Genomic DNA, 25512 nt, shown 5'->3' on the forward strand with positions numbered 1-25512 from the left:
GAAATTGCTTATGCAAAGTAGGGGGAAATACTAGGAATGTAGCCAAAGATTTTATCTTTTTTCTCCCCCAGTTATCTGGTGAGGCCTGAGTATTAAAGAGAGTGAACTCCTCAGAACTGCATTGTTACTTACCATTTCAAAAACCTATCACCCACCATACCCAAACTGAATGTCTGGCGCCATTCTTTTTTTTTTTTTTAACATCTTTATTGGAGTATAATTGCTTTACAATGTTGTGTTAGTTTCAGCTGTATAACAAAGTGAATCAGCTATATGTATACATATATCCCCATATCCTGGCTCCATTCTGATCCACAAATCTAAGCCCCCATTATTCTTGAGTACATAACCTCCCCCTTCTCTATTTATGCCTGTCTCCTGGATGTTCACAAAACATACACAAATAGCTGTAGTATAGTAAAAAATGGGTGAAAATGTGATGTTATGTGGCTTTTGTTACAAGGGAACCTCTCTAAACCAGTTTCGTCTGTAAAAATCCACTTCCCTTGGAGTTGTAATCGTTATTTTCACATGTGACTGTCTAGATGGCTAGAATGGTCTTCCTTCCCACCTTTCACAACCAGCTCAGGTCTCACTTTCCTGAAGCCTCCCCAAATCCATCTGTACTTATAAGTATCTGACTTTAAAGTAGTGAGGTTGATTTTAGTTTGGGACTAAATAAGCACTGAAGGCAATCTGAAAGTTAACTCTGGCCAATGACATTACTGGAACAAACCTAGAGCCTCCGAAGATAACCATACTTTGGAGAAGAATGTTAAAAGCCCTGGTTTTTTCAAAATTCTCGTTACTCTATAGTTACTTGGAGTCTACAATTCAGCATTTGAACTGTCTCTAACTTTATGTATTCCAGTAAGACTGTACTCTAAGGCAACTAGAAACAGCCCTTAAACTGAGATGCTGAAATTGGTCAGTCTACCACAGACCAAAGGAATGGCTGTGGCAGGTACAGTTGAGCCTCGTTATTTGCAGATTTTGTATTTGCAAATTCACCTACTCACTAAAATTAGGAACCCCCCAATCAATATTTGTGTCACTTTTGTAGTCGTCTGTGGATGTGCAGTGGCAAAAAAAATTTGAGTTGCCCAATGTGCATGTTCCCAGCTGAAGTGGAACAAGGCCATGTCCTGTTTTCTTGTTTCAGGCTCATATAATAAAAATCCTTTTCGTGGTCTATTTTGTGGTCACGTTTTTTTGTGCTTTTTTGTTGATTTCACTGCTTAAAATGGTCCCCAAGCCTACGTAGTGCTGAAATGCTGCCTAGTATTCTTAAGAAGGCTGTGATGTCCCTTACAGAGAAAATTCCCATGTTAAGTTCCTATGATAGCATTAGCTGTCAGTGTGAGTTCAATGTTAATGAATAAAAATGAATATTAAATAAGGTGATTTAAATAAAAACAAATAAACCAAGATTATGTATTGATCGGTTGACAAAAATGTTGTGACCAGAAGCTTGCAGGAACCTAACTCTGTATCTCCTCTAGGAGCAATGTTTCAATATGTGCTAATTCAGTGTTTGCTGGCAACTTCACAGAACATAACCACAGTAAATGAGTCAACATACGTAAGAATGCTTTTTGATACATTTGGTTTCTGCCCTCAGAGGGCTTAGATCTACCCTGTTTTTTTTGTTTTGCTTTTGGCTGCACTGCACGGCTTTCGGAATCTTAGTTCCTGGAACAGGGAATGAACCGGTGCCCCCTGCAGTGGAAGCATGCAGTCCTAACAGCTGGACCACCAGGGAATTTCCTACTCTGTTTTTTAATATATACTCTGTTCGAGCGAGAATTTTAGTTAGCTCAGCTTATCTTATGGGACCAGCCAGTTTTGTTCTATATTTACCAGTCTTCTTTTCTTTCTTTGATTTCCCAAGTAGTAAGTCGCTTGGTAGTTCTATTTAAATTATGAATTTATAAATTGGCATTCAGATTGTATCAGTCTTTTGTGAGTTTGGAGAAAATGTGCCAAGGTTTGCTAAGTATCTCATGAATCTAGATGAGTTCTAGTTTATAAAAAAGAACAGGCAGGGCTTCCCTGGTGGCACAGTGGTTAAGAATCCGTCTGCCAATGCAGGAGACACGGGTTCGAGCCCTGGTCCGGGAAGATCCCACATGCCGTGGAGCAACTGAGCCCGTGCGCCACAACTACTGAGCCTGCGCTCTAGAGCCCGCGAGCCACAACTACTGAAGCCCATGCACCCAGAGCCCGTGCTCCAAAATAAGAGAGGCCACCGTGATGAGAGGCCCACGCACCGCAACTAGAGAAAGCCCGCGTGCAGCAACGAAGACCCAACGCAGCCAAAAATAAATAAATAAATAAATTTATTAAAAAAAAAAAAAAAGAACAGGCACTAGAGCTAGGCAACTAACAGAAGCACAACCATCCAGGCAGAAATGAAACAGTAATTTCAAAATTTCAGCAGTGTAATTTCAAAATTTCAAATATAGGAGTGAGGCCTCACAGAAAACTCCTCTCCCTCTGGCTGGGAAACTTTTGCCCTAGGATACCATAGGCTGATTTCAGCAGTGGGATAAAATAGACACAATTCAAGCAAATACTCTGCTGAAGGAGGTTAAGGAAATCAGGAGGTCTGTGTAGGACTTGGCAAGGAGAGTTGACTTCCTCCCAGTTATAAGAAACCAAGGGCTTTAGATGGCCAAGAGATTGAGTCTTTACAAAAGTCTGTATGGACTAAGGAAATCAATGGGGCAGGCCGATGGGGTTAGTAAGTTAAAGGCAAAGGCCAGAATGCTTGAACCTGTACTACAAGTACATAGTGTAGTATACCTAAATGTCCCTCAAAGGGGTGGGAATTTGAACTGGCCTTGAATGGAAGGTGAAGCACTGAAACGCCTCTGGTTCCATTTTGGGAAACAGGACAGAAGCCTTTCCCACGTGTCTGTAAGCAAGTTAAACTCATATGGAAAGAATGCAGCATTTAGAGTTAAGTTGATGTGAAATATTACCCAAGTTCACGGTGCAGGGATTCTTTCACTTCTACTTCCTACCTAGTAACTATAATTACTTGGGCCTTGTTTTCTGAGTGATAGGTAGAGAAGATAACTAGATTTTTCTTTTTGACAGAAATGGAAACCCCAAAACAAAGCCTTTGAAACACCAGTAGCCACTGAGTGTAAAGCAGTATGATCCATAGAGAAACTGCTCAAACTTTAAAAAAGAAAAAAAGGTGGGGGAGGACTTCTCTGGTGGTCCAGTGGTTAAGACTCCACGCTCCCCACTGCAGGGGGCATGGGTTCAATCCCTGGTCATGGAACTGTGGTCCACATGGCATGGCCACCAAAAAAAAAAAAAAAAAAAAAAAAAAAAAGCTGTTCTTTCCAAGTCTTTGGATAGTCACTGAATTTATACTAGTTGAAGGTAGAAACCAATTTCAGAAACCCTGAACATTCTCATCAAATAAGATCAATTCCAAATCTTACCTTGAGAACAAGGGCTGAAGAGACTGGCTCAAAAAGGAGAGACTCAGACAATTTAAGAACAAAACAGGTATATTTCTATTGGACTACCTGATACAGAGGATAGTGTGGTATGGATGGATAGTATGAATGACAAATAATACAAATATATTTTATTTGAAATAAACAAAAATGCTTACACAGCTCAATGGGTCACTTGGAAATAAACTCTTGCTTGACTGTATTACCAAGCAGAAACAAAGCTGAAACACAAACCCTTCTTTTGACATGTATTTGGAGGAAGACACTACTTGGTTTTTAAAAAACTGACCTTCCCTTAAGGCCTGGTCATAGAAGTGTAAACAATGTAAATGAATCCACCATTACCAGTTGTTATATCATATCTATGTTACCTGTGTATTCTGAGATCACACCTGTACCTGCCAATAAACCTGGGAAGGGTTGCTATATCACAGTTACATTTGAGTTGGCAGGCAGGACTGAGGAAGTAATTTGGAAAAAGTTTTACATCCTATTTAGAACAAATCACTAGTAGTCCCTTAAATAACAGGTTACAATAGAAAGATACTGTCTGAACTTTGTCCTTCTCACTTTGGTTCATTTTTAGTTTTTGTTTGTGATTAACATAGTTGTTTGATTCATTCGCTTATAGTCCAATTCTGCCACAAAGTATTAAAGCACAAGATACCTATTATTCCTTCAACATCTGCATTTTTTCAAGTTTTATACTCTACTATATCCCTAGTATGTCAGCAGTTTTTGAATATTAAAAAAATAATAATAAGTGGGTAAAACTCTTCTAAAAATGCACATGTCTATAACTATAATGGTACTAGATGGGAAAGAAACAATGATGGAAGGGAAAAAAGCAAACACGTTCATTTGTAGGGAATGTGGTTCAAGTCTTTGGATTTAAAAACAACTTCCCCAGAGAAGCTGGCTATAATGGAATTTCCAGAAAACTTCCTTTGTCTCCAAAAAGGACCTGAAAAACCCCAATCCAGATGTTTGAAACTATAGTTATGAGATGCTATAAATGATGATCAAAGCAACTGGAGGGAGAAGGATGAATGTGTCTTCCATTCAGCTGTAGTTTGTAGCATAGCCTCTTTAGCTGTTGGTTGATCAGTAAAAACCACTGAAGTACCAGAAGTGCTTTGAAGGACTGGGTAGAAAAGTACTGAACATATTACCTGTCTATGTCAGTAACAGGGCTTCATGGCTAGGAAAATTTTCTAAACAGTAAAATGACTCCAGGATAGATATCTCTCTCCATCATTAAATGTGGCAGAATTAAAAAAAAAAAAAGATTTACAAGTAGATATAGTGAAAACAGAAAATTACCAGGCAGAAAACACAGAAGAATCAAGACAATGCTATAGGTTCAACAGTATTCCATGAGGCTAGAAAACCTGTTAACTTTGAAAGCCCTAGCAAAATATCACTCTTGTTTATAAATCACTTATTTATCATATGACCACACATTGCATCCTTTCTTTCCATGTATTGAAGAATCCTACATTCAGCCTTTAAGCATTCTGCATTTCTTTGCCAATCTTGTAGCTGAGTATCTTGTTCCAGTCGATTTTGGTGCGGGTAACTGGAAGTTGCCGGCGCAAGGCCTTGAACGTGGTGTCTGACATTGTTTGATAGTTTTCACTAATTGCTGTCTGCAATAGATAATTGAAAATAAGTTGCTTGAACAGAAACCAGATGTAGTCAAAGGACATGCTTGAGTCCCCTAAGGACATACAGGCTGTAAGATTTCTAGTGAGCACTTCTCCAATCTCTGAAGCAGGTTAAGAAGCCCACCTATGTTATTTCTAAAGCAAGGGCTATACAGGTATCCCCCGCTTTTCCAAAGTTTGCTTTATGTCACTTTGCTTTTACCAAAGCAAAAAGCAAAAACAGCGTTCAGCATTTGTTTTGCAGTGAGGCTGTTACAGGGGCAGGGTGCACCATGAGCAGTAACAGTGACCCCACCAAGCTCCTTCCTCGGGAATTACACTCAGCAGCTCAGCATCAAGCAAGCTGGAGCTGTGAACTGCGTCTGTGAGCATCTGTGCTGTACCTCAATTACTTGTGCATCTGATAGCAAGATGTGTTCTAAGGTAATTGCTTCTCTGCTTTATGCCATTTGGACTTAGGAAAGGTTTCATAGGAATGCTCTACTTTGGGATAGTAAGGGAAATCTGTAGTACCTTCCAATGCCAAAACCTTGATTGTAAGCAGAATGCAAGAAGGTCTGCAAAGTCTCCACTCTTACTAACACTGAACAACATGTATATTTATGTTCAAAGGAGAGAGAAGTCTAACAAAATATGTTAAAAGCAAAATAAGGCATTAGACCTAGAAAAATCAGTTTCAAATCATCTTACCTGATACTCATTTTCTGCATGCTCTATAATTTTAATAAACTCCTTAGCAGTTTGGACTTCATTCTAAATAGAGAGAGGAAAAGGGGGAAATAAGAATTTTAAAAATTCTTAAGCAGTGAATATAATTCAGTAAGCAGTGAATAAAAAAATACTAAAAAGTAAGTCCATCTAAACTAACATTTGTATAACAATTTAGTTTTTCAAGCTTTCCCATTCACATTATCTTTGGTTCTCACAACAACCCTGTGAAATAGATGTTATTATTACCACCTCCATTTTGCAGCTGAGAAAACAGAATCCTCTTAAGTGACTTGACCAAAATTATACAGCCTTTGAATGATAAAGATGGGATCCAAATCCAGGTCCTCATCAAAAAAACCCACACTTCTTTCCAATCTACTACAGTATGCCCAAAAGATATCATGATGTCTTGAAATTTTTATGCCTTGAAAATATCTCTGGTTTAAGATGATATAAACAATGCCCTCAGACATATCAGTCAGATATTCTAAGCTCAGAGGCTCCTCTAAGCCAATCAATCACATTTTGCTTTACATGATTTGGGTACAAAATGAGTTGAATCTCTCTCTTTCACAATTAAGTAAAACAGAATTAAAGAGGGTGAGATTTAATGCCCAGGGCAGCATCCCAAGATCCTTTCAAAGAGTCAAAACTACTTTCTATTCATAATAATACTAAGACACAGTTAATTGCCTTTTCCACGCTCACTCTCATGTGTGTACAGTGTAGTTTCATAGAAGCTATGAATGTGTGATGACGTCATTACTTTTTTTTTTTAAATAAATTCATTTATTTATTTTTGGCTGCGTTGGGTCTTCATTGCTGTGCACGGGCTTTCTCTAGTTGTGGTGAGCGGGGGTACTCTTTGTTGCGGTGCGTCGGTTTCTCATTGCAGTGGCTTAGGCTCTAGGCACTTGGGCTTCAGTAGTTGTGGCTTGCGGGCTCCAGAGCGCAGGCTCAGTAGTTGTGGCGCATGGGCTTAGTTGCTCCACGGCATGTGGGATCTTCCTGGACCAGGGCTCGAACCTGTGTCCCCTGCATTGGCAGGCGGATTCTTAACCACTGCGCCACCAGGGAAGTCCCGACTTCATTACTTTTTTTTTTTTTTTTAAATGGATTCACTTATGTCAAGGTTTTTTTTTTTTTTTTAAAGATTTATTGATTGATTGATTGATTGATTGCTATGTTAGGTCTTCGTTTCTGTGCTAGGGCTTTCTCTAGCTGTGGCAAGTGGGGGCCACTCTTCATCACGGTGCGCAGGCCTCTCACTATCGTGGCCTCTCTTGTTGCAGAGCATAGGTTCCAGACGCGCAGGCTCAGTAGTTGTGGCTCACGGGCCTAGTTGCTCCACGGCATGTGGGATCTTCCCAGACCAGGGCTCGAACCCGTGTCCCCTGCATTAGCAGGCAGATTCTCAACCACTGCACCACCAGGGAAGCCCCCGACTTCATTACTTTTTGAGGGCTAATGTGTGAAGCACATATGAGAATCCAGTTGTCTTTTATTAAGTCAGACATTACACACTTTGTGAAAATGTAAATCAATGACATTCTTTTCACTAATTTTTTTTTAACTTGGAAAATACAGCTGTTTATTGTGGAAGTGAAGGTTAACAAGTAATGGGTTTGTTATTTTTGCTTTAGATTTTTTTTTTTTGGCCATGCCACGTGGTGTGGCATGTGGGAACTTAATTCTCCAACAAGGTATCAAACCTGCAACCCCTGCAGTGAAAGCACAGTCTTAACCACTGGACTGCCAGGAAGTCCCTGTTATTGTTATTTTTAAATTAATAAATAAGTATTTTTAACATTTTTCGGTTTTAATTTCTACGAAGGTAGATAGATACAACACAAATAAACAAAAGCTCTTTGAGAGTGCTCAGTAACTTCTAGGAATATAAAGAAGTACTGTGAATGCACGAAAAATTATGTCCCTTCTTTCCAGGTATGGAACACAATACTGTTTGATTGAATATTCCTAAAAATGTTCAGCTTCTCTAATGATAAGAATGTATGAATGATAACCCCTCTAAGGTTTAGTTTGGCAAACTTTCCTTCCTCCTGGTATTTATCAGTTGAAGATATTGCTGTTCCTTGAGCAAATCTCACAACTGAGAAAGAAAAAGAAGTCTGAATTCTCTAAAGCCATTATCACTATTCTCAGTCAAAGACTGTGAACTAACGTCAAGCAACCAACAAAACGGGTTGGTTACATACTAACAATTATAAGCTGCCCAAAACAAGGACCTACTGCATAGCACAGGGAACTATACTCAGTATCTTAATAACCTATAATGGAAAAGAAGCTAAAGAAAGAATATATATATACATACATACATATATATAACTGAATCACTTTGCTGTATACCTGAAACTAACACAACATTGTAAATCAACTATATTTCAATAAAAATTTAAAAATATAAAAAAGTAGAATCTCTTATAAAGTGCTTAAAAAAAAAAGTAAAGGCTGCCAAAATCAAAGTAGTGACAACAACCTAAATTTCTAGTGGCAGAATCAGTACTCAGGGGCTTCCCTGGTGGCGCAGTGGTTAAGAATCTGCCTGCCAATGCAGGGGACGTGGGTTCGAGCCCTGGCCCGGGAAGATTCCAAATGCTGCGGAGCAACTAAGCCCGTGTGCTACAACTACTGAGCCTGCACTCTAGAACCTGCAAGCCACAACTGCTGAAGCCTGTGCACCTAGAGCTTGTGCTCCGCAACGAGAGAAGCCACTGCAAGGAGAAGCCCGCGCACCGCAACACAGAGTAGCCCCCGCTCACTGCAACTAGAGAAAGCCTACGTGCAGCAGCGAAGACACGACGCAGCCAAAAATAAAATAAATAAAATAAATTAAAACAAAAAAAAGAAAAACAAAGAATCAGTACTCAGGATCAAAACTAATTTTTTTAAAAGAAAAACAAGATGAAAGTGAGACAGACATTAAATATTCCACACTCACCGAAACAGTTACTGAATCCTGTACATCTTTATGACTAACCAACTGAACATTGCCATCTTCATAATAGTGAACCTGTGTGAGACAATGTTTGAGCAAGTTATGTAGGTCACATAGAAACTTACTGCTTAGAGCACAAATCCATGCTTTCAGCCATCCCCAAACTTATCAACTCTGAGCAAATAATTAATATGACCAATGGTAATTTACAATGGTGGTTAAAATTCACAGAAGACTTAAATTTAAGAATTCTCTTTCCTTAGCAGGGAAAACTCATTATTAATTAATAAACAACATTTATTATGGGCTTATTGCTTTCCAGACACTGTGCTACGCATTGTGAATACAAAGATCTTAAATAAGATTTCACTCTTAAAAGTATTAAAATAAAATCAATTAACATTAGTTTTTCTCTGTGAAAACCAAGAAATTTTAATGGATCCTAATCCTTTACACATCTCTCTATATATACCATCATCGTTTTTGGTTAAGTAGATCTGACCAAGTGCAGGAAAAGCTTGATTGAGGGTTAAAGACAGGACTGAAAAATAAATATTCTGTTGGTAAATCAGGCTACAAAAATAAGTAAGGCAAAAGCAGTCCTGAGGATGTAAGGCAAAGTGGGGTACTACAATTATGATAACAATTAGCAAGAAGGAGGATTACCCAAGAGACAGACTAACCATTCAACTAGATGTAAAGGCTCAGGAAGTTTCAGCAATTTACAAGATAGGTTCAGTCACAGTCACCAAAAGTAACAAAACCTTTCCTAGGTTTCATCTGCTAATAAAAATTTCAACATGACTATCATCAATGTAAATCCTCAGAAACTGTTGCCTTTCCAGAGCTATCCTTTTGCTTATAGAATAACCAAAGGTTTAAATATCTTAATGACATTTCCAAATAACTCTCACTCTGATTTTTAAAAGATATGTAAATGAAGTAAGCTTTCCCCCAAAGTGTGATCAGCCAGTCTGTGGTAAGTTATAAATGAGGTCTGGGTACTGGGCCCTGCTGTAAAAGTCTTACCAGAAACCTCTGTGATGTGCCCTCTTAATTTATAGGTTTGCCTTGGCAAAGCTGAAACACAAGTAACTTATTTCCTTCTAGGAGGAAAATAAATTTCCTTGCATAAATTTATAGTAAGCTGCCAGGTTAATGCTGATGCCACAGTTACAAGAGGTCTAGAGCATAGGGCTACTCACAGACATAGTCAATAGATATAGAACAATATATTTTCTTCGGTTGGGCTCCCCCAGAAGCCGACCCCGGGATGAAGATTTGTGAGATAAAATTTATTTCGGAGGTAATCTCAGGAAGCACTAGTAAGGACTGAGGAAATGAGACACAGAAGGCAAGGAAGTGTTCTAGGTGCATTAAGGAGCACATTACAGTTGCAGGCACTGGACTCTGGAAGACTACGCAGAACATGCTTTAGAGTTGTCCCACCTGAGGGGTGAAGAAGCTGGCAGATTTACCCACCAACTTTTGAATGGCACTAAGGGCTGTGCCAGAGCTATGAATGTAATACTTCCAGTTTGCCTCATCTGAGTTGGGAATGCTCCTGCAGCTAGGAGAAGCTCCCAGGAAAAGAGGTGCAGCTACCTGCAGCAGGAAGTAATCAGTATGTACGAAAAAAGTGGTTACAGATGACATCTCCTATGTATATTTTGATTAAATTATACCATTTAAAAAGGCAACTCTTGCTAATTGTTATTAAAGCAAGACTTAACCACAGTATAATAGAGGTAAAATTAGGTACTGATCTTCTTAGATATCATTAACTATTTAATCTGACTTCAGAGTTAGTTGGGCTTAAGAATTAAATCACCATGAATTTTGAAAGTCAAACCTGTTAGGATATCAGAAGACTTCAATCCAGATAGGCATCAAATGAGTTAATAAGCTCCTTATTCACCTGCCTGTCTGTCCTGACACCAGCATTAGAAATCTACTCTGCTTGGTTTATCACATGTGGCCATTCTCTCTAGTTCCTCTGTTTTATTTTCTTGGTTTAAAACCTGTCATTACTGTAAAATAAATAAATAAATAAAACAAAACAACAAGTCCATTCATGTAGCTTTCTTCAGAGCTAAGAGTTAACCTTAAGTATATGTATATGTACACATTTAAATGAGATACATAAAAGACTCTATGTAAGTTCCAGTAGCTGCTATATAGTCACTTCTTAATAATTAGTTATTTTCTTCTTTCGTAGAACTGCTGTTTGATAATTCCTGAAAAGATCTTAGGTTATCTTTGAAAGAGAAAAATAACAAGCAAGCAGTACACTTCACATGACTATCCTTTATCAACCCAGAATAGCTCTGTTTAACTACAGTACTTCCCTAGGAAGGAGGCTTCAACTTCTATTTCTATTTACCATTGATCTCCTTTTGCATCTACATATAGCTGTTCCTTATTTCTAATGTCAGAACAAATATCAACCTGCATGTTTGTTTTAAAGATGTGATGTTTTAACATGGCCTATTAAAATATTGGGATCTCACCTGAATCTTAAGTACTCCAACCACCTGGGCTGTAGATGCTGTGATGGTGAACTTCCATTCTGATCTCCAACGACCATTCCTATTAAAACACACACACAACACTGTAGAATTAACAATAAGAAAGAGGTGATTTGCCACTGAGGCAGAGAATTGGGGAAATTGGAAAAAAAAGAAACAAGTCATTTCCAGTTTGACAAATCCAAGGCTCTATCCACTCGAATGTAAGTTTGTAGCCAACTGGCCTAATCATAAGCCTTTTCTAAGTTATTTTGACTTTCACTTTTCATTTTTTATCTTGGAGTAGAAAACCATGCCTATTCTGCTCATGAGAGGCTTTTCCACAAACAAATGGATGGGCCACTGAGTTATGCAGTAACTCAAGTATTATTAAACAAACTCAAGTAAAACTCAGACTTTCCACTGGGTACTTTATTAATCACTTATTCTCACTCAATGTAAGAGTAATGTTTGAAAGATAGATTATAAAATCTTAGAAGAAATCTAAATGATCACATCCAAATCCCTCATTCTGCAGTAGGGAACTGAAGCCTCTAAGTCAGATAACTTATCGCAAGCTAGTTAGATTAAAAACCAAGTCTCGGGCTTCCCTGGTGGCACAGTGGTTAAGAATCCGCCTGCCAATGCAGGGGACACCAGTTCGAGCCCTGGTCCAGGAAGATCCCACATGCCGTGGAGCAACTAAGCCCATGCACCACAACTACTGAGCCTGTGCTCTAGAGCCCGCGAGCCACAGCTACTGAGACCGCGCACCACAACTACTGAAGTCCCCACGCCTACAGCCCGTGCTCCTCAGCGAGAGAAGCCACCGCAATGAGAAGCCCACGCGCTACAACAAAGAGCAGCCCCGCTCGCCGCAACTAGAGGAAGCCCGTGTGCAGCAACAAAGACCCAATACAGCCAAAAATAAATAAAAATAAAATAAATTTATAAAAAACAAAAAAACAATTCTCAACTGCTGGTTTGGTTTCTTTTCTATATAAATTAGATTAAAAAAAGAAGAGAACATCTACTTTCTTACCAGAAGTTTTTAGGCTGAAACTGGTGGCTTTCAATACATGCAATAATGGTCTGTTGCCCATCTATAGTTTTAGCATAAACCTATAGTTAAAAAAAAAAAAAGTTAGATTCTTGAAAACATATTTAAGCAACAAACACTATACAAAAGCAGTGTGCTAAATCCTTGGAGGAGATGAAGAGTCAAACAGGGTGAGCTTACAACTCAGAGAGTTCATGGAATATGAACACAAACCACATGTTAAGTTCTAGAGAAGACAGTGGTACAATGAATACAGAAGGAAATACTGCTTAGGTTTAGGGTACAAGAGAGGTACCAGTTGGAATGGACCTTACAAGACAGATGAGATTCTGATAAGTAGAGACTGAGAATAAAGATGAGTAGGCAGTTCAGGGAGGAAACGGGGGTGCTGGTCCAGTGAATGACTCAATGGTAATTAGTTCTGTCAGGTTAGAGGGTGTGCGTGAAGTGGAACTGTGGAAGATAACATAGGATGGTAGATTTGGGCCATGTAGTAGTAGATGTAAGGTAAGAAGACTGGACTTTATTCTACAGGCAACGGACAGAAACCAAAACAACATGACCAGAACTATTATTTGGGGATAATAATCAATATTGGTGTACAGAGTAAAATGGGAGAAAAGTTGAAAGTTAGGCCACATAATTAATCTAGGCAATAAAATAGGTAGTGTCAATGGGCATAAGAATGCAGAAGCACAATCAAAAGTCTGGCAATATATTGCAAGTGAAGGGCAAGAGAAAGGAAGGGGCCAAAGTACTTGCATGCTTGGGTGACTAGAAAGACAGTGGTGTCATTAACAAATTAGAAAATTCAGATGGAAATGTCCAGCTAGGAGTTAGAAATACCAACTGTTCTGTAGTGTAGGAGAGGTGAACAAAAATGTGATCACCAAGGAAAAGAAAAAACAAAAGGCTTTACAGTCCACAAAATGTTTTTATATTTATTTTCCTTTTGCTCTAATAAATACAGTGAAACACACTGTTATTATCTATAGATGATAAAGTTGAAGTTCATAGAGCTTCTTGCCCAAGGTCATTCAGAAAGTGGTTAAGGTAGAACCCAAACCCATTGCTTTTCTGACACCAAATTCTGTAACTTCCCCTACATTAAATAAACTACGAGTTTTTGAGAGAGAGAAATACAGCAATGGGGAATGCCTACATTTACAAAAGTAGGGGAGAGGAAAAGAAATAAGCAGACACAGAGTAAGAATAATTAAAGGGTACTGACATAGCAGTCTAAGAAAAGATAATTTCTAGAAGTAGCTGGATGGCCTCAGTGTGAAATGCCATACAAAAGTCAAGGACCAAGAAAAGGACACTGGGTCAGGCAATTCAGGAATCATTAATAACCTCAGAGAGCAGTTTTTGTAGAGTAGGGACTGAAGCCACAATTCATAGGGTTAAGAAGTGGGTAAGTAATGAGGAAGGCACTAGTAGGAGCAGAATGCTCCATGGTTTGGTTGTATAGCAGAGAGAGAGATGCGGGAAGGGAGAAGCAGAGGAGAGGGAGGAGGGGCAAGGTGGGAGGAGAAGAAAGAGAAGTAACTTACAGGAATTACTATCTTGACTGAAGAAATGTCCTCCCCCACCCCATACCCAACCCACTTAAGGACAGGAGAAATAAAAATATTTCTGGGTAAAGAGAACTATACATCAGAAGAGAAAACAAAGTCACAATTAGACATCTTGAAGTAGATAGGATTGTTTCAAATCAAGAATATGGATCCTTCTTCCTCAGATTCAAGTACATGGAAGAAAGGGAAGATTTCTGAGTGTGGAAAGACGAGAAATAAAAAGATCTCATGTCATTCTCAATCCTATTAAAATGTGGAGGAGTAGATGCCTAAGGACAATGGGAAAGTTTTGAAACACAGTACATTTAATCCTTGAACAACACTAGTCTGAACTACTATTTTATTAAATAGTAAATACTACAGTGCTACATGATCCACCATTGGTTGACCCACAGTTAGATGAATCCACAGACACAGAACCATGGATACAAAAGGATCTCGGACATGGAGGGCCTATTACAAGTTATACTTGAATTTTCAACTGCACGATGGGTTGGTGCCCCTAACCCCTGCATTGTTCAAGGGTCAACTGCATATAGAAAATATCAGGGATTACTGAGATAAAATTAAGAATTACTAAGCAGAACAGCTGAGGATATAAGACACTTCAGTACAGTAGACACTGTTAGAATAATTCCATGACTTTCTGTAGCTCATTTATTAGCTAAGAGAAGTGAGAAAAAGACACAGTAGAGTTACTCAGTGTGGAAGCTCTCCAAATTAAGAATGAGTAGTGACAAATTTTGAATAGGTAATAAATGATGAATTGAAAGTATATTTAAGAATGAATAGTCAATTTCTAAAAAAGTGTGTGTATCATGTCTCCCTTTGCATTACTAGGTTCCAAAATGTAATTCTGTACTTATCCACCATAATAGGTTTTCTCCATTATTTAAAAACAAAAAAACAGGAACAAAAACAAATCAAACATACAATAATAACCAGCATTTATTCAGAGCTTACTTTGTGTCAGACACTTTCTAAGCATTAATATTCTAACACTTTAATAATGTCACAATTTTACAAAGGAGAAATCATGATAAAACCAAAATTTATCTTTTTTTCCACCAAAACGTATTAAAAGAAAGTCAAAATTACCTTCGATTTTTAAAAAATTGTTTAGTTCAAATAGTTTTGACTTTCCAATGAAATCATTTAAACTATGCAGAAGTAGCTTTATAAAAAGCTTTTTTGATGGGTATAGGGCAATTTCTCATGAATAAATAAGACAAATGTGAAACAGGATACACTGAGATTTAAAATTTTTATGCACCAGGGAATTCCCTGGTGGTCCAGTGGTTAGGACTTGGTGCTTTCACTGCTGGGGCCTGGATTCAATCCCTGGTTGGGGAACTAAGATCCTGCAAGTCGCACGGTGCAGCCAAAAAATTAAAAAAATAATAAATAAATAAAATAAAATAAAAATTTTATGCACTGAGATTTTAAGAAAGAACTTTCAATATAAAATTTTCCATTTATACCCCTTTCAAAAATGATTTAGGGAATAAAATGCAGAGGAGACTGTAACTAAGAAGAGATGTTTGTGGCTGGCCAAAGCCTCCAAATGATAAGGTAAATATAAGAAAAACAACACTCTAATAATGAAGCAGGCAGATACTTAACAGTACAGAAGCCGTTGGAATAATGATCTTTCACATAGGCCCTTAAAGCACTGTCACAGGATTCTCTCCAAGACTTCAGACCTCCATCTACTTCCTCTGGCTGGGGGTCACTTGCTTCTTTCCGTAAGTGATCGAACTTAAAGGAAATTTTGTTTCTTGGATCTAAAAATCTGCTATTACCCAGGTCACCGTGTTCTGTAATTAAGACCTTCCAAAGAATAATTACAAATATAAGTAACTCTGTAAAAAAAGACAGTTCTTCTTGCCACATTTTACAAAACAAACAAATACAATTCTGGAGACGATTAACTTTTCATTTAGTCAGATTTCTCTTTCATAATTGATTTTTCAATCAATTCACATTTTTATTTTTATAAAAATATTATGTTTTGGGGTAAGTCAACTCTAAACTGCAACATTTCCCCCATCCTAACAATACCCTTCATTTCTTGGTTTCTGATTAATATACAACCTATGTATATATATATATAACTGTCATAACTTATATGTACACTTTTGTATTCCTTTTTCACATATTTCATGAACTTTTTCCAGAGTCATTACACTTAGCATTTAAAATAGGTAATACAATAAATCACATGGTTCAAAAACTATATAAAGTGAAATCTTTTTCTCACCTTTATCTCCCATTCACCAAATTCCCAACATATTCCCCCTTTCCACAGAAAGGTAACTGATTTTATTAATTTAGAGCAAGAGCTGTCTTTGGCAAGCTATGCATGAGGTGGCATTTGTTTCTGTAAATAAAGTTCTGTTGAACACAGCCCCACTTGTTTGTTTTTGTATGGTCTATGGCTGCTTTCCTACTACAACAGCAGAGCTGAGTAGTCAAGGCTGACTCTTTGTCCCACAGGCTGATAATATTTACTATCTGACCCTTTACAGAAAAAATTTGCCGATTTCTGATTTAGATTATTCTTTGTTTTTTTTTTTTTTTACAAATAGAATTGAATATTCGAATTCTCCACCCCTTTCTTTTACACAGAAACTAGAATACTATACTGTACTTTTTCTTTCTTTCTTTTTAAATCTGATGTATCTAGATGATCTTTCCATACTACTGCTTAGAGAACTTCCTTGTTTATTATAGCCATGTATGACTCTATTGTACAGGTGTACAAAAATTTATTCAACCAGTTCCCCTATTAATGGATAGTTTGGGTAGTTTCTAATCTTTTGCCGTTATGAACAATACTGCAACGAATGTCCTTGTATGTTCGTATGTACAAATTACGTACATGTGCCAAGCACACCTGTGGGATAAATTCCCTGAAGCAGGACAGTTGGGTCAAGGGTAAATGCACTCATAATTTTGATAGAGATCGACAAACTGCCATCTATCACAGGATGTTGTACCAAGGTACAAGCCCATTTCTTTTCACCTTAAAAAAAAAGTCATTTATATTTCCACTTTGGTGAACTATGTGTACCTAACTTGACCACTTTCCTACTGAGTCTTTGGTGTTTTTCTAGTTGAACTCCAGGGAGATTATCCTTTTGCATGTGTTTTGAGTTCCACATAGTTTCCCCTAACTTGCCATTTGTCTTTTGACACAGTTACCATTTAAAATTAACTATATACGATCTCATTATATGTATATCTCATTATACATACCATAGTATACTTAATCATTTCTGAATTGAAGGAGCTTTAAGCTAGTTACAGTTTCTACCATTGAAAGCCACTATAAGTTCTACCATAAAAAAGTCTTCTCCTTAAAAAGAATTCTTTGGAAAGAATTCCTACTTTTGAGATTTCTGTCCTTATCATCAGACTATCTTTAAAAACCTTGTTTATGGGCTTCCCTGGTGGCGCAGTGGTTGAGAATCTGCCTGCCAATGCAGGGGACACGGGTTCGAGCCCTGGTCTGGGAAGATCCCACATGCCACGGAGCAACTGGGCCCATGAGCCACAATTACTGAGCCTGCGCGTCTGGAGCCTGTGCTCCGCAACAAGAGAGGCCGCGATGGTGAGAGGCCCGCGCACCGCGATGAAGAGTGGTCCCCACTTGCCGCAACTAGAGAAAGCCCTCGCACAGAAACGAAGACTCAACACAGTCATAAATAAATACATAAATAAATAAAAGAACGTGAATTTCTTTAAAAAAAAAAACAAACCTTGTTTATAATGACAGTAGGAAAAATACATAAAACTATTTCCTTAGTCTTACCTTCATAAAGCTTTCTCATTATAATTTTGCAACTTTTGTAACTACAAGGTAAATATATTCACATTAAAATTTTAATTTGTACTTCCTTAATTACTATTAGTAGGTGATCTAACACTTTTCAAGTTTGCTCTGTATTCTCCAATTGGGTACAGTTGGTTCATGTCTGTTGCTCATTTATCCACTGAACTCTTGGCATCACCCTTAGGTATTTGAATAACCTTTTTATTATGTTTGAGGTACATATTTTCTCCTTTTTAAATCTTATTTTTAAAATCTTTTTATTTTGCAGAAGTCACTTTCTTTGATAAACTTTTCTAATGTTTCATCATTACGCAAGTTATGAATCTCTTTCCATTTCCTACTAAAATTTTATGTTTAAAAAATAGTTAACCTGGGCTTCCCTGGTGGCGCAGTGGTTGAGAGTCTGCCTGCCAATGCAGGGGACGCGGGTTCGAGCCCTGGTCTGGGAGGATCCCATATGCCGCAGAGCGGCCTGCGCGTCTGGAGCCTGTGCTCCGCAACAACAGAGGCCGCGATAGTGAGAGGCCCGCGCACCGCGATGAGGAGGGGCCCCCACTTGCCGCAACTAGAGAAAGCCCTCTCACAGAAACGAAGACCCAACACAGCCATAAATAAAAAAAAAAAAAAAAGAAAATAGTTAACCTTTAAACTACACTTGGAATTAATCTAGGTATACAGTTGGCTTTGGAAATCAAAATTAGATAAACTTATACATTTTATCAATTATTTCCTTTTCCCTTCTATTTTATGTTACTTAGTTTAAGGCTCCACTATCATTGCTTTATGTCTTTATGTTTGCTAGCATTAGTCTTCCTTCATTGCTGTTTTTGATCAGAATAAGCCTGTATGGTCTATTACAATTGTCATTAGGAATTATATGGAGTCTATCTGAAAAAGCTTCACATATTATTTATATTTCTAAATCGGATAAACTTTCTATATTATTTATATTCCTTATTCAGAAATGTGGCATTTACATCTATTTAATTTTCCATTCATTTCTCTGATTAAAATGTGCGTGTGGGTGGGTGTATATGAACTGTGTGACAGACTCTTGCTTGTTTCCTATCCAATATCCATTCTCTCCCTTTTCCTTACTAATAGAACCTCAAAGGTTTTCAAGAAGGCAGTATGTCCAACTAAAAAGACAACACTTCTCAGCTAGGAATGATAAAGTGATATGCATTCTGGCAACAATTTATCAGTGGAAGGTGCTTCTGGAATAGCCAATAGCACCTCTTGCATCTTCCTCCTTCTTCCTTCCTGGAACATGCATTCAGTGACCAGAGATGGATCAGCTATCTTGAGAACATGATAATGAAAACCATACATAAGGATGGCACAACAGAGAGCTAGAAGCAACTTGCGTCTCTGATGATATGGAACTGCCATAACATCCCAAAATATTACCTCTGGATTTCTTATGTGACAAAAATAGTCTCTATTTAGTTAACCCACTGTAGTTGATTTTCTGTTATATGCAGTGATGGCATCTACTTTAATAACTCAAACGTCTTTCCATATTTTCCTTTTATGTCTAGGTAATGTGTTGTTGTTGTGGCTAAGAACGTGATCTCCTTTTGACTACATTTTTAAGCTGGCTACCGCATGTATATGGGAATGTTCTTATATCATGTATCTGGACACAGACCTTATTACTTCAATAATTCCGCTGTATTAGTGAAGTATACAATATCAACTGTAAGCAATCTTTATCATTTACTTTTCAGTATTTTTTTTGTCTTTTATACTTGTAATTAATCTAGTTTCATTGAGAAAATAACGATAAGCACAAATATAAACTAAAACAAACAAAAAACAACAAACAAAACAAATTACAGTAATCCTGTAATCCCAACATAGGGAGTTAACATTTTGGTGTATATTTTCCCACATTTCCATTTCTATGCACATCTATATACTACTTTATTTCTGAGTCTAAAGATGCATACATTCCCCTCATGATTTAACATCTCATAAAATGGGATACATCTTAAACTTGACAGCATCTTAGGACTGTGTCATAGTTTAATTGACAGTGTCTTTTCTTTCTTAGTGGCACATAAAGTAAGATGTACCTTTCACAGAATTTAAGATGCAGATTCTAATATAGTATAACTGTTCATTTAAATATCTATTTAAAAAATAAACTAGCATAATGCTACATATTGCTTTATGTTTTAGCTTAATATATCATGAACATATTCCCAGTTCAATATTTCTATCAGTTTTCAATGGTTACATAGAATTTTGGCCTACAGATTTATTTATTTATTTATTTATTTATTTAAAATTTTTTAACATCTTTATTGGAGTATAACTGCTTTACAGATATTTAATTTAATGTTGGACATTTAGATTGTTCCCAATTTTTCATTATCATAAACCTTGCTTCAAATAATCTTTTTACACATTTATATACTTATTTCCCTAGGATAAATTCTATGGACTTGTGGGTTCAAAGGGGATTCAGACTTTTAAAAGGCATTTGCTATTTGGTGCCATATTGCCTTTGAAGCGTACATTAATGAATTTGTAAAGCCCTTTCATATAATGTTAATAACTGTGGTAAAAATGGGAATATGTATTTGCTTTGTTCCTGTATCGGAACAGGAATTCTTGTTTTCCCGTTAAATATAATGTCTCCTGTTATTCTTACCAAGGAGAATTAGAGACAGCTGGAAAACTTGTGTAAAACTCAATTCCTTTTACTTTTACTGTTCTTGTTAGGGACAGCTCTCTCTTCAAAGAAACTCCTAGTATTTTCAGAGGGAGGAAGAATTTCCTAATATGTAGAATACTTACAAAAGCTAAGAATACTAAGACATGAATTTATTCAGCATCTTATCTTCAGACATCTGTTTTACAGTATTTCTACTACTTTCCAGGCACAGTCTATCTAATAGAAACAACTATTACCTGATCTTCATATCCTTCTATCTTCACAGGTGTGAACTGATCCATGTTATACTGGGCAAATGCACTGTTTTTTTTAAAAAAGGAAGAAGAGAGAGAGAAAAGAATTATATATAAATAAATATAAAAGGTAGTTCAGGGAATTCCCTGGTGGTCCACCAGTGGTTAGGACCGTGCACTTCCACTGCAGGGGGCACGGGTTCCATCCCTGGTTGGGGAACTACTATCCTATATGCCATGTGGCGCAGCCAAAAGAAAGAAAAAAAAGGTAGTTCACAGAACAGTGAAAGAGAATGTATAACTGGGGTATCGTTCATTATGGCAATTATAGTGATGCTGTGCAAATTTTAGGTTTGTAGGATCTGGTCCCAAAATGAGTTCTGAAAAAGCAGTATGGACAGGGCAGTAGACTTTCCCAGGCAGCAATTCTTAAAACATTTTCTACAGCTAAAATCTAAACAAATTATATATCACACCAAATGCCTTCATAATAATTATTTGTTGCTCTGCATCAAAATCCTTGTTCCATCTCCCCACCCCACACTTGCCCAGTCATTATCCAATTCTGATTTCCTCTTTACAGAGGAACTCTGGGCCAGTTGGATAGACGGTAACTGAAGGAGTACTTTGTATTGAAGAGTAAAGAACAGCAGTGATAAAACCAGAGAACAGGGGGCCTAGAAAGTTATATAGTATTTAGATTTGAAGACAAGAAAACCAACCAACCAACCAACCAACCAACCAACCACCAATCTAATGTTTTTGAGGACAAGGACAAAATGAAAATGATATTCTAGAAACATTAATTAGCCTGACAGTGATACGGAGCCAATGATTGGGTAGAATAATAATGCAATTATTCTATGGTTAACTCTATTAAGGTACTTTCTGAATATCTGCTATTTTTTGGCAATTTGAGAAACATTATCACTCCTCAATAGCAGCCTAATCTTTCTATAACTGGCAGTTATAAAAAAATTCAGCCTGAACTAAAAGAACTAAACTGCTTTAACAGGGAAAATCTAGGCAAAAGTAAGACCATATAAAATAAACTTTAAGGAAGTAAACAACATTTTGGGGGAACATGTTTTCTCCAAGGGAAAAAAAAACCAACTAAAATTGTTAAAAACCAACTGCTTTATTTTGAGGTATTTTAAACTTAGCTTTCAGGGTACTAGTTTACTATCAACATAGTTTACCCAATATTAGAATAACAAGTAAGTGGATTTAGAAGGATACTTACTGTGCTGCCCCTTCCCTGAGGAGATTGTCATTATTAAGTAGTAGCCTGACATCTGAGGAGGAAAACAATGTTAAAAATGTTACAATTCAAATGTTCAGTAGAAGACAAACTTGGAGAAATTTTAGCGGATTTCTAGATTAGATTTTTAGAAAACCAGGCTTTGCAAGATTAGTCTTTGGATATACTGTGTATGTAGAAATTCTAAAAATGTACACAAACAGATGCTAATGTTCACAGATTTACACAGAATTATTTGTGGTACAATAATCCAACAATAAATTCTCAAGGAATTTCATAGCAAATGAAAAACATGGTTTACAGAAGGTTACAGTTAGGACTATTTATTTGTATCTAAAGAATCCTTTTAAAATAGATTAAGAATTGTAGGCTTTTCTGTAACATCAGACCAAGAAAGCTGGGCACAATTCAGTCAGTGGCAGTAAAATTGCTGAACATATTTTTCTTTAGAGAATCTAATGTGGGGCCTACAATCTTTTTAAAAAGCTGTATGTCAAGAGTCTAGTCACTTTTCTTCTGGAAGAGGTGTGTCCTTGTTACTAAGAAACTACCAAGCATTAACTCCAAGAGAGAAGGCTGATTATAAGCCAAAGGCAACTGACTCTTGGAGCTTCTGAAAGAAGGGGCTGGCAGAGGCCAATGTGTAGCATGCCAATAAAAACCAGCCGTCATGTCATAAGTAGCTTGCCAACTCAATCTAATGCTTTGGTATCAATTATTCTCATGATAATCCTATAAAGTACATTCAGTTGTCAGAAATAAAACAAGGTACTTCTAACTACAAAGACCACTAATTTTTGTTAAGTCAAGGATTTATCTGAGCTAATCAGCTGGATAAAGTTCAAGTCGTAGGAGTATTTCTAAAAGCTCTGTTGTTGAAAATTTACATTTGGTCAATATGGAAGAGAGACTAGGCGATGAAAGGCTGCATTTGTTTTTCTTGCTGTTAGTGCTCAAATATCCAAAAAACAAGTCTATAAAGAAGAATGTCTTGATTTACTTCTACTGTATTATTTCACTCCTTGTAAATAACATTTATATGTTCTCCTAGTAACTTCTGCTCTGCATCATTGATTTTACCAGTGGAAATTATTGATTGTTCTACAATTTGTGGGGCTCTGAGCCAGGTGCAAATGAACATTACACAGTTCCTCTAACTAAGCATGTAACGTTCTTTTTTTTTTATTATTATTTTTAAAATTTTTATTGGAGTATGGTTGCTTTACAATGTTGTGTTTGCCTCCACTGCACAACAAAATGAATCAGCCATACACGTACAGATATCCCCTCCCTTTTGGACTTCCCTCCCATTTAGGTTACCACAGTGCATTAGGTAGAGTTCTCTGTGCTATACAGTATGTTCCCATCAGTTGTCTATTTTATACATAGTAACTATAATGTATATGTGTAAATCCCAGTCTCCCAATTCCTCCCTCCCCACCCCTTTCCCCCTTGGTATCCATACATTTGTTCTCTACGTCTATGCCTCTATTTCTGCTTTGCAAATAAGATCATCTATACCATTTTTCTAGATTCCACATATATGCATTATTTTTTTTGAATTTTTTTTAATACAGCAGGTTCTTATTAGTTATCTATTTTATACATATTAGTGTATATATGTCAATCCAAATCTCCGTTTATCCCACCACCACCACCACCACCCCTGCCACTTTGCCCCCTTGGTGTCCATACATTTGTTCTCTACATCTGTGTCTCTCTGCCCTGCAAACCGGTTCATCTGTACCATTTTTCTAGGTTCCAGTTACATGCATTAATATACAATATTTGGTTTTCTTTTTCTGACTTACTTCACTGTGTATGACAGTCTCTAGATCCATCCACATCTCTACAAATGACCCAATTTCACTCCTTTTTATGGCTGAGTAATATTCCATTGTATATATGTACCACATCTTCTTTATCCATTCATCTGTCGATGGGCATTTAGGTTGCTTCCATGACCTGGCTATTGTAAACAGTGCTACAATGAACATTGGGGTGCATGTGTCTTTTTGAATTATGGTTTTCTCTGGGTATATCCCCAGTAGGGGGATTGCTGGGTCATATGGTAATTCTATTTTTAGTTTTTTAAGGAACCTCCATACTGTTCTCCATAGTAGTGGCTGTATCAATTTATATTCCCACCAACAGTGCAAGAGGGTTCCCTTTTCTCCACACCCTCTCCAGCATTTGTTGTTTGTAGATTTTCTGATGATGCCCATTCTAACTGGTGTGAGGTGATACCTCATTGTAGTTTTGATTTGCATTTCTCTAATAATTAGAGATGTTGAGGAGTTTTTCATGTGCTTCTTGGCCATCTGTATGTCTTCTTTGGAGAAATGTCTATTTAGGTCTTCTGCCCATTTTTGGATTGGGTTGTTTGTTTTTTTAATATTGAGCTGCATGAGCTGTTCATATATTTTGGAGACTAATCCTTTGTTGATTTGCTTACAAATATTTTCTCCCATTCTGAGTGTTGTCTTTTTGTCTTGTTTGTAGTTTCCTTTGCTTTGCAAAAGCTTTTAAGTTTAATTAGGTCCCATTTGTTTATTTTTGTTTTTATTTCCATTACTCTAGGAGGTGGATCAAAAAAGATCTTGCTGTGATTTATGTCAAAAAGTGTTCTTCCTAGGTTTCCTCTAAGAGTTTTATAGTGTCCAGTCTTACATTTAGGTCTCTAATCCATTTTGAGTTTATTTTTGTATATGGTGTTAGGGAGTGTTCTAATTTCATTCTTTTACATGTAGCTGTCCAGTTTTCCCAGCACCACTTATTGAAGAGACTGTCTTTTCTCCATTGTATATGCTTGCCTCCTCTGTCATAGATTAGTTGACCACAGGTGCGTGGGTTTATCTCTGGGCTTTCTATCCTGTTCCATTGATCTATATTTCTGTTTTTGTGCCAGTACCATGTTGTCTTGACTACTGTAGCTTTGTAGTATAGCCTGAAGCCAGGGAGTCTGATTCTTCCAGCTCCGTTTTTTTCCCTCAAGACTGCCTTGGCTATTCAGGGTCTTTTGTGTCTCCATACAAATTTTAAGATTTTTGTTCTAGTTCTGTAAAAAATGCCACTGGTAATTTGATAGGGATTGCACTGCATCTGTAGATTGCTTTGGGTAGTGTAGTCATTTTCACAATATTGATTCTTCCAATCCAAGAACATGGTATATCTCTCCATCTGTTTGTGTCATCTTTGATTTCTTTCATCAGTGTGTTATAGTTTTCTGAGTACAGGTCTTTTATCTCTTTAGGTAGGTTTATGCCTAGGTATTTTATTCTTTTTGTTGCAATTGTGAATGGGACTGTTTCTTTAATTTCTCTTTCTGATCTTTAATTGTTAGTGTATAGGAATGCAAAAGATTTCTGTGCATTAATTTTGTATCCTGCAACTTTACCAAATTCACTGATTGGCTCTAGTAGTTTTCTGGTGGCATCTTTAGGATTATCTATGTATAGTATCATGTCATCTGCAAACAGTGACAGTTTTACTTCTTCTTTTCCGATTTGTATTCCTTTTATTTCTTTTTCTTCTCTGATTGCCGTG

General features: G+C 37.1%; 1 protein-coding gene and 1 long non-coding RNA gene across 2 annotated transcripts in view; both read right to left on the reverse strand.

Moving 5' to 3' along the window:
* Positions 1-3509: 3509 nt before the first annotated feature.
* Positions 3510-25512, reverse strand: part of CAPZA1 (capping actin protein of muscle Z-line subunit alpha 1) — a 49104-nt gene continuing 27101 nt past the window's right edge. Inside the window, exons 3-10 of the mRNA XM_082460157.1 lie at positions 21949-22000; positions 20709-20772; positions 15578-15784; positions 12360-12439; positions 11321-11399; positions 8814-8885; positions 5834-5896; positions 3510-5125 (exon numbers count right to left, since the gene is read on the reverse strand). Of these exons, the coding sequence (XP_082316283.1) occupies positions 4985-5125; positions 5834-5896; positions 8814-8885; positions 11321-11399; positions 12360-12439; positions 15578-15784; positions 20709-20772; positions 21949-22000 (758 nt within the window). The 3' untranslated portion in view covers positions 3510-4984. The remainder of the gene's footprint in view (positions 5126-5833; positions 5897-8813; positions 8886-11320; positions 11400-12359; positions 12440-15577; positions 15785-20708; positions 20773-21948; positions 22001-25512) is intronic.
* On the reverse strand, positions 16476-20701 carry LOC309660279. Its single transcript, XR_014263316.1, has 2 exons — positions 18432-20701; positions 16476-18159 (listed from the first exon to the last, which is right to left on the reverse strand). It is a non-coding gene; the product is annotated as an uncharacterized lncRNA (long non-coding RNA).

This window comes from Balaenoptera physalus (assembly GCF_965194825.1).
Source record: "Balaenoptera physalus genome assembly, chromosome: 1".
Classification (NCBI taxonomy): Eukaryota; Metazoa; Chordata; class Mammalia; order Artiodactyla; family Balaenopteridae; genus Balaenoptera; species Balaenoptera physalus.